Source organism: Leptodactylus fuscus, chromosome 5 (assembly GCF_031893055.1).
Source record: "Leptodactylus fuscus isolate aLepFus1 chromosome 5, aLepFus1.hap2, whole genome shotgun sequence".
Classification (NCBI taxonomy): Eukaryota; Metazoa; Chordata; class Amphibia; order Anura; family Leptodactylidae; genus Leptodactylus; species Leptodactylus fuscus.
In genome coordinates, this window is record NC_134269.1 from 117,692,605 (window position 1) to 117,705,623 (window position 13,019).

General features: G+C 43.4%; 1 protein-coding gene across 1 annotated transcript; it reads right to left on the reverse strand.

Moving 5' to 3' along the window:
- Positions 1 to 11,031: 11,031 nt before the first annotated feature.
- Positions 11,032 to 12,639, reverse strand: CCDC71L (coiled-coil domain containing 71 like). The gene has a single exon (XM_075274059.1). The coding sequence runs from the start codon at positions 12,469 to 12,471 to the stop codon at positions 11,818 to 11,820; it is 654 nt and encodes a 217-aa protein (XP_075130160.1). The 5' UTR covers positions 12,472 to 12,639; the 3' UTR covers positions 11,032 to 11,817.
- Positions 12,640 to 13,019: the final 380 nt, after the last annotated feature.

A 13,019-nucleotide genomic window follows, 5' to 3' on the forward strand; every position in this document is an offset into this window, starting at 1 on the left:
TATACGCCCCCTCACAATGGTGGTCTATGGAGACCGCCAGGCTTCTTTTTTTCGCGAGCTGCCCTTTTTTAAGGCGGATTCCGCGGCTCATCGAGCCACGGTGTCCGTCTGGCAGCAGCAACCTCCAAAGTCTGCTCATTCATTTGAGCCGACCCCGGAGGGGAAAGCCACGACCGCGACAGTGATGGCAGGTAGGTTTTGACCCGAGAGTGACGCAGCTCCCCGCGTCACTCTAGGTGCCAAGATGCACCCCACCACCCCCTGTGTGAACTAGCCCTTAAACTCCTATTAAAAAAAAAAAAAAAAGAACAAACAATGTCTATTGAGAAGTCAGTGAAAAGAACACCTTGCTGGCAAAGTGTTAGGGGGTGCTTATCTCAATGGGAGGCCGTACTTCCATTTTTAATTATTTTCAAAAAGAAGCAAACTGCACGCTCTTCAAACAGATTCTGCCTGAGAACTTCCATTGAAATGAATGGGAGGTGAAAAAGCATAGATTATGATATATAATATATTTGTTAATCTGTTCTCCCTAAGGGTATGTTCACAGAGTTTTTTTACAAGCGGATTTTGACGCACAACCCACCTCAAAATTCGCCTGCAAAAAACCTCCCATTCATTTCAATGGGGTCCCACGCGTTTTTTCCTTCTAGCGCCTTTTTTTTCAGCTAACGGGAGAAAGAAGCAACATGCCCTATTTTCTCATGGATTCCACATCTGAGTCAGCCACGGCGTCCGCGGCTCAAGACACACTCCTGCTTTAAGCCCTAATCAGGGATGCCGCATGAGAAAGTGCTGCTGCTAGGACTAAGGGAAAACAGAGTAGTGTCATAATCTACACTTCTCTTTCGTCCTACCAGCAGCAAAATAGTGGGGATCTAGCGAGAAGAACCCCTAGGGAGGGCCCTCTTGAAGAACTGAGTTTAAAATGGAATGGCCAAAAGAGGTTGCCTCCGAACCCCGAGTATTAAAATCTATAGTGATTTATAAAGGTCTGGTGAGAGTTCCAAGAAGCTACAGAACAAATTTGCTCTAAGGGAACAGAGTTCCTTTCAGTCCAGGAAGTCAAAATGAGCCTTGACAAAATCAGGGGGCTCTAACCCCTAGAATGTAAAAACGAACTTATGACTTCTTTAATCCAATGGGATAAGGATCGCTTAGAAGCTTTAAGCCTCTTATTTTTCCCCACAAAGGAAAGAAAAAAAAGATTTTCTGACCACCTAAAGGATAACCAGCACTGCCAGGCTTCACAGAAGCCAAAAAGGCATCGGACAGCATTAGATGGAGATACTGTAGAAGTCTTTCCCTGGAGGGTAGGTGACTGCAGCAGCACACAGGGGAAGAAATACCTTACTATTTGGCTGCTTATGGGACAGACGGGAATATACCTTTTACATTTGTGTAGAAATTGTCAAAATCCGCTTGTGGAATTTGGCCCTACTCAATAAAAGCAAAATACAATGGCACTCTTCTTTAAATTTTGTTTCAAATTCAGCGTCAAAATCCTCGTCGGTTTTTGACAAACAGAAAAAAATCTGCTTCAAATTCCTGAAGCTAAAATTCAGCTTCACAAATGCAGCGTCAAATTCCTACATGTGAACAATCCCTTATATACCGCTTGCATTAGCATCTCGTCCCTGCTAGACTGTGGCTGAATACGGCAGTGGAAAATGAAGAGGAATTCCTCTTCATTTTCCACTGTGTGAATGTATCCTTAGCGTGAGATATTTTTCAAATACAAGTTACGCTAGGTTCACACTGTGTTCAGGTACCCCATAGACTATAATGGAGTCTGAAAAATGGCGAGAAATGTGCTGCTTGCAACGCTTTTCTCTCTGCATTTTTAAAGTGCTGGCGGGAACCCAGCCTGAGTTTGAATGACTATTTTGGATATTTGTTAATACTGTGCAAGATTATCATAAGAAAGTCATGTATTTTGGAATATATAAGGAAAACTCCATCCAAAACTTATTAACAATCTCCTACCGTCAACAGGCTTTTTCATGATGATCTCATAGGGACTGTAACAAAGTAATAACTCTTGTCATAGTTTCCAGGGTTGGAGAAAATTTAGATCATATAACCCATCATTTAACCTATTCAGTGCAGGCTTCAAATATGACCTGGTATCTCCATGGAAATTGTCATTGGTTGTAAACTGCTGTATGGGTACATGACAGTGCTCAGAATGTAAAGTAAGGAGGGCAGATTTTGCTGAAAATGTTTTCAGGTGCCATGTCACATCTGCGGAGCCCCTAAATTGACAGTACAATGGAAACCTCCAAAAAGTGACACCATTTTGGAAACTACACCCCTCACAGATTTATCAACGAATATAATGAGCACAATAGATGGTTTGCAAAAAGAAATTTGCAGTGAATGGTGCAAAATGAAAGGTTCAGAAATGATAGAGAACTATGTACATTTGAGGTCTAATTTGGACATTTACACTGCATTGGTGGGCATTTGCAGAGGCCCCAGAGATAAAATAAAAAATTTGCCCCAAAATATGACCCCATTTTAGTAACTAGATAACTCAGGGAATTTCTCAATGGTTATTATAATTGTTTTTAGCCCAAGACTTCTTCCCAAAAATGAATGTGCAAAGTGAAAATTTAAAGGGATTCTACCATTAAAACCCTTTCTTTTGTAGATAAAACGTCGGAATAGCCTTTAGAAAGGCTATTCGTCTCTTACCTTTAGATGTGATCTCCGCCACGCCGTTCCTTAGAAATACCGGTTTTTACCGTTATGCAAATTAGTTCTCTCTACTAGTGTCTCAATGGCAGAGCCAACTGCGCAGGCGTTGGAGCTGATGCAGAAGAAAGACGAAGAAAGAAGGGGAGGATCCAGATAGAGGCGTCGCTGGAGCCTGTTTTCGAGCAGCAGTGGGGACGCCCCCATCGCATTTCCAGCACTGGGGCCTGCCCCCATCGATGCGAGAGAACTAATTTGCATACCGGTAAAAATCAGTATTTCTAAGGAACGGCGTGGCGGAGATCACATCTAAAGGTAAGAGACGAATAGCCTTTCTAATGGCTATTCCAACGTCTTATCTACAAAAAAAAAAAGGGTTTTAATGGTAGAATCCCTTTAAACTTTAAAGAAATATGCCATTTCAGTGCATTGCCCACTTTCTGATCTCTGACACTAGCTGCTTCTGATTATAGCTCCACGTCATGCCCCTCTGCCTGACAATGCCCTCCTGGCATTACAGAGTTTAAGTAGCACATTGGGCATCAAAAATAACAGCATTGATTGCTCAGGAACTATGGGGGCTACAGAAAAAATAATAACTTCTCTAGAATTAGTGGAAATGTGTCTATTATCAAATATGAAGAACTTGAATTGGTGAAAGGCCCTCTTCAATGCAACACTTGGGGGTTAAAATGTTCACTATACCCTTAGATAAATTCCCTCAGGGGTGTAGTTTCCAAAATGGGGTCATGTGTCAGGTGATTCTGCTTAATTGGTATTTCAGGGGATCTGCAAAAGTGGCATGGCATCCAAAAACCAAACCATCTAAATCTGTGCTCCACAAACTAAGTAGCACTCCTTCCCTTCTTTACCTGGCTATGTACCTACAGCACTTTATACTAACATATGACATTAAATACGTTATTCTGAGTGCCATACATGTTTGGGCACACAGCAGTGCAGAGATGTGAAGGAGCGATATGTGGCTTTGGGAGTGCAGATTTAGAGGTTTGATATTTGGATACCATGTCACATTTGCAGAGCCTCCAAGCGGCATCCACTAAAGATTGACCACATTTTGAAAATGCCATACCTTAAAAATTTATCAAAGGGTGCATTCACACTATGTATACGCTGTGCTGATTCTGAACGTAAAACAGCGCGTGTCACATTGAAACCAATAGGGAAAAAAGCAGCCCATTCATTTCAATGGGGAGCGCTCGTATGCCGGCTCCCATTGAAATGAAAGGGATCTGCTTTCTACGCGCTGATTCTGAACGTGTTTTACGTTCAGAATCAGCACAGCGTATACTTAGTGTGAATGCACCAAAGGGTGTAGTAAGCATCAATTTACAAAGATGTGAATACACAGCGGATGGCGAAAAGTGAATATGTAAGTTGTGTAGAGAATATTGGGTACACCAAATTCCCTATTTTCCCAGTGGCTCCTATGATTAAGGGGCTCACTGGTGGAGTTCACAGAGCTTATTTTTCATTAACACTTTCTGAATGGATTAATTAAAAAAAAAATTGTAGAATAAAAACCCATTTCAGGGAAAAAAAAAATCTATTGTTTCTGCATCACTATCTTCTGACAGGCATAACATTTTTTTTTTCTTTTGATGGAGCTGGTCGAAGGCTTATTTTAGCGGGACTAGCTTTTTATTGGTACCATTTTAGGGTATATATGACTTTTTGATCATTTTTTTATTCCATATTTTGTGAGGAGAGATGGCAAAAAAATTGTTACTTCTGGCATTTTTTGTTTTGTTTTACATTTGCCGTGTGGGTTAGCCACTTGTTTAGTTTTATTGTAAGGTTCGCTACGGAAGTGGAAATACCAAATGTATACTGTTTTAGGCTAAGAACTCACATTGCGAAAATGGCTTTTCACAGCTTTTTTGTTGCAGATTTTGCTGCAGTTTTTTTGAGCCAAAGCCAAAACAGGTTAAAAAGGGAGTGGGAAACGTATAGGAAGTTCTTATACAGTACTTCTAACTTCTGCTCAACCCACTCCTGGCTTTGGAAAAAAACAAAACAAAACAAAACTGTGAATCTGTAACAAAAAAGCTGCGTTTCTGCAACATGGGGCCCCAGCCTCGTACTATGTTTCCTGTTTTGACATCATATATAGGAAAAGGGGCATTTTATAGGGGTTATTTATTGAGTGCTTGTGATTTTTGTTATTTTTTGTCCCAATAGGAGGCATGGACATGATTCAGCAATACACACTCAAATACAGAAGTGTTCCATGAGTGTGTCAGCTGTTTCTAGCAGATTACATTATCATGATTTAATAGCTACTCCTGAGGAAGCCCAGAGTCTTGGTGTACTATACACCTCAGGATAATTCGCCACTTAGAAATAATGTTGTTGGAATACCTTATTTATGGGTGGTGACCATTATTGGATGGTATACACTGCTCATCTCATGTTGTTATTCTCTCCCCATTAACTTAGGTTCACACCAGACGAGTTTTTTTATTACCTATATAGAGATAGAATTAGGGACAAAGCGCGTATTTGCACTGGCACATTTTTTAATTTACATGATCATAAATTAGCATTTGTATAAATAAGCACTGGCATATTACTGTGGATGGCTCCCCTGTATTTGCCATTTATATATGGAACAATAGACATATACAGTATATGCATAGTCTTAATAGATATGTCATAATATTTTTATGAATATTGTTCATTAACTTTACCGAGGATTAAATACCCTCTAACAAGACCTGGTTGTTTACCTGTTTTTAATTGAAGTACATGTGCTAATAAAAATTTTGTATGTATTTTTTTTTTTATCAACTTTTTTTTTTGGGGGGGGGGGTGTTTGAGTGTCTCTTATTTGCGTATGTAACTTGCCCTATCTTTGTTTCTCTATTCACACTTGGCATAAATGAGATGAACCCCATGCTCTTTCATTAAAGTGCAGCGCCTACTACTTTTTTAGCTTTAAAGTTATTTATTATTATTATCTCACAGTGTGTGATGCTAGCTCTTTCCATGGTGTACTATTAAGTCATGGTTCAGGAAGGGGTTAAAAAGATAGCTGTCTTGCTCACTTACCATACTTTCATGAGAATATCTGAATCGGACAACCACTGCAAGTACTCACTATTCAAAGTATGCTAAGTGAGCACTACAGCTCACACCTGTACAGGCAACCTGCTGATCTGCAGGGATCCAGTGAACTAAAATTGACTTATCCAATAGACCATGTGTATATATATATATATATATATATATATATATATATATATATATATATATATACCGGACTATAAGACGCACTGGACTATAAGACGCACCTAGGTTTTAGAGGAGGAAAATAGGGAAAAAAAATTTTGAAGCAAAAACTGGTAAAATATTTAATATATGGGAGCTGTAGTTTTGCAACAGCTGCAAGGCCACATTGACAGGTGACCCTGCAGCTGTACGGGGACGCATAGAGTGTTTTTTTTTGCGGGGCCAGAAGTACTTTTTAGTTATACCATTTTGGGGAATATCTATTGCTTAGATCACCTTGTATTGAAAAAAAAAAACGGTGGTTTACGATATATGATTTTCTACTTTTAGATATATATATTCTAGGGACAGGAGGTGATTTAGAACTTTTATTTATTTCATATTTTTATAGCTTTTTTTTTTTTTTTTTTTTACTATTTTATTCCCCCCCCCGGGGCTTGAACCTGCGGTCACTTGATCGCAAGTCCCATAGACGGCAATACAACTGTATTGCCGTCTATGGGACATTCTGTCTATTAGTATTACGGCTGGTCATAGAGACCAGCCGCAATACTAATACAGCAGTGACAGGCCCGGGAGCCTCATTAGGCTCCTGGCTGTCACCCGAACAGGTCGGCTCCTGCGATATCGCCGCGCAGGAGCCGGCCTGCAACTTTACAGGTACGGGGCCGGTGGGGACCGGCCCCGGGGGAGAAGAGGCCGCTGATACTGACCCGGCATCCGCTGTACTAGAGAGGCGGATGCCGGGGAGGGATAGACGCCGGGGCCTGAGACATCGCTGCCCTGCATGAAGCCAGCGGCGGGGGGACGGAGGAGCGGAATAGCATCACTCCTCCCGTTGCTGGCTTCATGCAGGGCAGGGCAGCGATGTCTCAGGCCCCGGCACCTGTAATGGCGTCTATCACTTTCCGGCTTCCGCCTCTCTATTACAGCAGATGCCGGGCGCCACCTTCGCACTATAAGACGCACCCTTCTTTTCCCCCCAAATTTTGGGGAAAAAAAGTGCGTCTTATAGTCCGAAAAATACGGTATATATTTTTTTTAATAATAATAAAATAATTATATATGTGTATACAGGGGTGAACCTACCCCTTTCGCCGCCCGAGGCGAACGACAGAAAGCCCCCGTTCCCCGGGAGGAGGGAGTGGGGCGGCATGAAGGGGGTGGGGCAAAGCAAAAGGGGCAGGGCTTAGCGGCGTTCGCGGGCAGAGAGCAGGCACGGAGAGGACTTGCTCTCTGCCTGAGCATGAGGGGAGTCCGCTGGAGCAGCGCTGCTTCAGCGCCCTCCCCAATCCACCACTCGGGGCTAAGCCAGTCCAGGACAGCTTGTCCTGGACTGGCTTAGGTAAGCAAAAATGCTGCCCTCCCTGGGGCCCTGACATAGCGCCGCCTAAAGCGGTCGTTTCAGGTCGCCTCATGGGAGGTGCGGCTGTGTGTGTGTGTGTGTGTGTGTGTGTATATATATATATATATATATATATATATACACACACACACACTATATATATATATATATATATATATATATATATATATATATATATATACACACACACACCCACCACCCCAAATCATATTAATTTGGCACCAGCTCATTAGGCTCCATTTAGGGGTTTTTTTGTAACATACAAGTATACTATGTTAAACAAATGCTAAGCAGATGTTTAAAAAAAAAAAAAAAAAATAATAATTCTGAAGAGATCCATACACAGCACATTATAGTGATGCTTGTTACAGGTCACTTTTGTAGATCCGTAGAACAACTATGAAGTCTTATGCAAATGAGGCATCTGGTGTTTTGATGGTGGACCCTCAGCTCCCAGAGCTCTACTCTTGCTGCTAAGGCCTCTACCAACTCCTGTTTGTGCTACATTGTGCAGGTAGATTTGAGTCTTCCACTAGTAAGACATTAACCCTGCTAAATGAGCAGCAAACCCTGCCCCCAGTTTGTAAACTGTCTCATTTGCATATTACTTCATAAGTTGTTCTCTAAATGAGGCAGTTTGGGGACTAGGGAGCATTGCCTGGGTGACAGAACCCCACCGCTCAGAGACTGAGGACCTATACTGCGGTTCGGTCATCAATCTTAAATAAAAAATAAAGAAAACTTAAAGGGGTTGTCCCATCACAAGGATCCTATCTATACTGCTTGTTGATGTGGATGTAAGACTTTTCCTAAATACATTGCTTCAGCAAAACTGCTTTGTTTGTCCACTATCTCACTTTATTCATTTCTCTATTGACACAGCCCTTGACTTATCTGGTCAAGTGATGTATCTGCCTGCTCTCAGGGGGGAGGGGCTAAGTGCACGGGAGCAAGCCTGGAGGGGGTTGGGTGGGGGGTGTTTGGGTTAGTTTACACTTGGGGGGGGGGGGGGGGGGGGGGGCGCCAATACAGACCCGGCATCTGCTGTAATAGAGAGGCAGATGCCGGGGAGTGTAGACGCCGGCACAGGTGCCTGCAACATCGCTACACTCCTGCCCTGCATGAAGACAGCAGCGGCAGGAGCGATGCTGCTATTCTGGAGGGGAGTGGAATAGCAGCATCGTTCCTGCCGCTGCTGGCTTCATGCAGGGCAGGAGCATAGCGATGTTGCAGGCACCTGTGCCGGCGTCTAACTCTCCCCGACATCCGCCTCTCTATTACAGCAGATGCCGGGTCTGTATTGCATTGTGAAGGCTGTACGTCCGATGCCTAACTGCATCAGGAGCGCACACGCAGGGCCAGCGGCATAGAAATGACGACTTCTCGCTGCTGGCTTTGCATATGTAACCCCGCCCACCAATGACGCAACAAAGCCGGAAGAAAAGAATTTACAGCAGCGAAGTCTGGTGAGTATGCGACGTGGGAATACCCCTTTAAGGGTTGGAAAATACCCTGTAAAATCCCCAGCAAACAAGCAAGGTGGACATACATAAAACAATAAAAAGTCAGATTAGATTTGATGACCTAAAACATGGAGCAAAATATTTTGTTCTTCTACCTGCTCCCACTTGTTTTAGCACAGTGCAAACCAATTATTCTATCTTTGCTCTATATAAGATTTGTCACCAGATACAAAATTACATAAATCATTTAATTATTGCCATACCCTTAATCAATTTCGCATTTTTCTTTAAAAAAAAAAAAAAAAAATTCTTCACCAGCTCCACCAAATCCAGCTCTTATCTGTTAATAGAAGCCGCTCAACTGATTCTGGCACAGGTGGAATTTTTTCCTCTAGCACGTACCATTCCTGAGCAGCAAGTGCAGTTAGTTTTGGTGCCTGATGTGCTCTATTTAAGCTCTAATGTTAGAAGGGTAGTGTCAGGCATGGTGGAGATTCAGCGCTCCAATCAATCAGAATAACACCCCCTACTCTGCTCCTGAAAGTACAGAGACTAAGGGTAGCAGCACATAACCTAGTTTCACCCATTAAACTTGGTCCGTGTGTTAGCCAGATTTATCAAATTCAACTTCATGCTGGGAGCAGGAATCCTAGCATTAGGTACATACTGTCCCATACTAATTACAGTATGACGCTGGGAGGCAGGGACTGCTAGCTTCGTAGATAACTAAGATGCTAGGAGTCCTACTCCCAACATTAAGTTCAAGTCGGTAAATCTAACACATGGACCCAAGTTGCACGGGTGAAACATGGTCATGTGTTGCTACAATCAGGCATCAACAGTAACAGCATTGACTACTCAGGAATGGTGGGGACTAGAGAAAAAAAAAAAAAAAAAAACAATTGTGCCAGAATCAGTGGAGCAGTAGCAACTAAATGATGTAAAAAAAGCTGAACTTGCAAGTGGTGGTAAAAGCTCCTCTCTTTTAAAAGATACAACCCCAGGAAAGTTTTATCTAAAATTTACAACATATCAGAGGTTATATCTTTAAATTTAAAAAAGGGCTCTATCATTGGCAAGTCATTTTTAATTAATCACATCCTTGCATAGCCTTTAGAAAGGCTATTCCACACCTACCTTTTTATGTAAATCGCCTCAGAGTTTGAATAAGTCCGTTTTTATTCATATGCTAATTAGCTTCTCCCCATGCACAGGAAGTGATCAGCCAGCTCTCCTCTCTATGCTGGCTACTATGTGTGAGAGGAGGGAGGAGAAGTCAGCAACAGCCTGTGCTGTATATACAGAAGATAGAGACTTCCAGGATGCACAGAGAACCTAATTAGCATATAAATAAAAACAGACTTATTCAAAAACATAGGCAATTTCCATACAAAAGGTAGGTGTGGAATAGCCTTTCTAAAGGCTATGCAAGGATGTGATTAGTTAAAAATGTCTTTTGCCAATGATAGAGCCCCTTTAAAATCAAATTGAATTGCTGCAATCAAGTGAGTCGCAGTGGTTGTTCATAATGAACCTGGGGATCCCAAACCCCAGGCTATGTCATTGAAACAGGCACCACCAGGTGCTGGTTCTGATAATGTGAGCCAGGGGTTGGAACCAGGCTGGATGCCCTGGGTCCATGATGAACAATCTACTGAATACAAACAAGAGATTTTATATATATATATATATATATATATATATATATATATATATATATATATATATATATATATATATATATATATATATATATATTTAGATTTTTTGAGCTCTATCATGATAAGCAGCCATTTTATTCAATCCTATATGCTTGTTTTACACATACAGCCGCCTGTGGCACAGGGCTGTAGCAAGATTCTGGGCTGGACACAGACCACATTGAAGACTAACAAAAAGTATACATTCCGCTTTTTATAACAAACTAGAAATATAGCTGTAAAAGTTAAAAAAAAAAGTGAAAAAGCCAACATATAGCACCAGTAACTGTCACAAAAGTCATATTTGTGCCACCAACATGTGGAAATTGACATGTGGGTTTTGGAAAGGCACGTGTATCTGTTGTAAGTGACATCAGCTATAATGTTACCATCAAGAGTACCTCTTCTATAAACACCAATCATTATTTAAAGAAAGGGGGGGGGGAATTAATAAATATCCTCTGAAGAATTTGTTTTTTTAAATAAGCTAAAAAGTAACTTCAGTTACAGAACCATAAAAACTGCAGCTACCACATGGAAAACAAGACTTGAGATTGTACTGAAAGTCTCTTTATTAAACACCTAAAGAAAACCATCTACTTCTAGTTTGTTCACCAGGCTTGGCACAAATAAGAAATCACATGGATCTAGAACAAAACCCAGACACTTGTAAAAGGTCTTGCAGTTCCTTTGACACAAATAATAATAAAAAAATATTAGTTTGCATAAATGGGCATCCAGTCTGCCACAGTCCTTCACCATCCAGACACTTTCAAAATACTTGGCAAATGGCACAAAGAAACGATGTAAAGTGAAGTCCTAAAGAAGTCTTTGGACCGGGGAGAGTGGAGCCCCGGGTACTGAGGTAGTTGCCACATGAGGAGATCACAATCTGGTCCTCAAGTCTTTGCATACAAGTAAACCTGTTGCCATCCCAAGCAGAGATGGCATCGCATGAGAGCATGCAGGCTGCCAGCCACACGACACCTCTCCAAGCAGTGTCACCGTCCTAATGGAGAAGCTCGGCTAATGTCCATGCTTGTTGCAATTCCGGACCTCAACTCCAAGGAAGAATGTGGGTTCTGTCACCCATATTGCAACTACTCCACAAGAAGTGAGTCCAAGGCGCCTGGAGAACGGGGCAGACGTGGTGTATCCCGGGATCGCCTCCAGAGGAAGATGCCGCTCTTCTAGTAGTAAATCTTTACAGTAAAGTGCAGTGAGAGACAAGAAATCCTGGAGACATGTAAACAGGCTGAGCGGTCACTGGAGCAGCCACCTCCAGACAGAGTAGTCCAGCATTGAAAGTGCACAGGAGCCCGGCAGATCCTCAGCGACTTCAGGACGACGAGGGCGACACAAGGGGGAAGCGGCGGATCCTCACCACAGGCTGGAGGTTCACCTGCAGGATCTCCTGCGCCCTACGGCAAGCAGCGGCCACCTTCGCCTGGCAGGAGACATCCCTGACCCGTATGGTGGGGAAGGTGGTGAGTTTAGGGGCAGCCGCTTTCCAGATGTCCTCGAGCGACCTGCCCATGAGCCCCGGGATGTCTGAAGGGGTCGGACTGCTACAACCGCTGCTACTACCACTGCTGCTGCTGCTACTACTACTGGCTCCGGACTCCTCGCTGGCCGCCGTTTTGCACCGCCGGCGCTTTCTGCAGCTGAGCCGCATGCCTCTCCTCTTTCTCTTTACCGGCGGCTTCTTGGGCTGGGCTGGCGGTGCGGGGGGCTGCTCTTCGGCTTTCTTCCGTGAGAGCTGGCTGGGGTCCGGCACTACCGAGCGGCATGAAGAGTAACCGTAGACGTCCTTGCTGCGGAGAATAACCGGGGAGAAGTCCCGCTTCAGACTGCACAGGAAGTTCCACAGCTCAGTGTCCGAGCTCATGAAATGCTTCGACTCCGGCACGAAGATCTCCAGCGCGTCTTCCAGCGGCTTTATGCCCGCGAACACCAGCTGCGAGCGGGAGTAGACAACTTTATCGTCTTCCATCACTCCCGTCGCCTTTGTCCTTCCTCAGCTCGGGCAGGCAAGGAGTTAAATCTATCGGCGAGGAAAAAAAAACTTAACAGCTGCCAAAGCTTTATGAAGCGCCCCCCTTCTGGCCGCCTGGTTTAACGCAGGGCGCTCCAATACGAAACGGGAAACAAAATGGCTTCTTTGAACGGCTTCTACCGTTGGCTATATAACTGCTTCTTTGAAATACGACATACCCCAGGTCCGCCCACTTACTGGAGATCCGCTGCGGCGATTGGATGACACTAACATAGTCGCGTCTGTATTGGGTAGCGGCGACACAATGGGCGGGGCTTTTGCGGGCGTGGAGGGGGTGCCAAAAGTGGAGTAATACATGTCGATCCCGAGCAGTCTCGTAACGTCGGCCATGTTACTTTTCCAGCTTGAGAATGTGTTACTTTGTTTGACACTGTTTCTCGGCTACTTTACTGTTGCCGCGCCGAACTCTCAGCCTTTCTTTTCAGTGGAAAGTGCGCTTAGTACAAGGTCCCTGTGCATTAAGTTATAGAGACATCTTAAGGCTT

Coding starts and splice junctions, on each gene's coding strand:
- CCDC71L (XM_075274059.1), bottom strand. CDS start 12,471: ATGGAAGACGATAAAGTTGTCTACTCCCGCTCGCAGCTGGTGTTCGCG.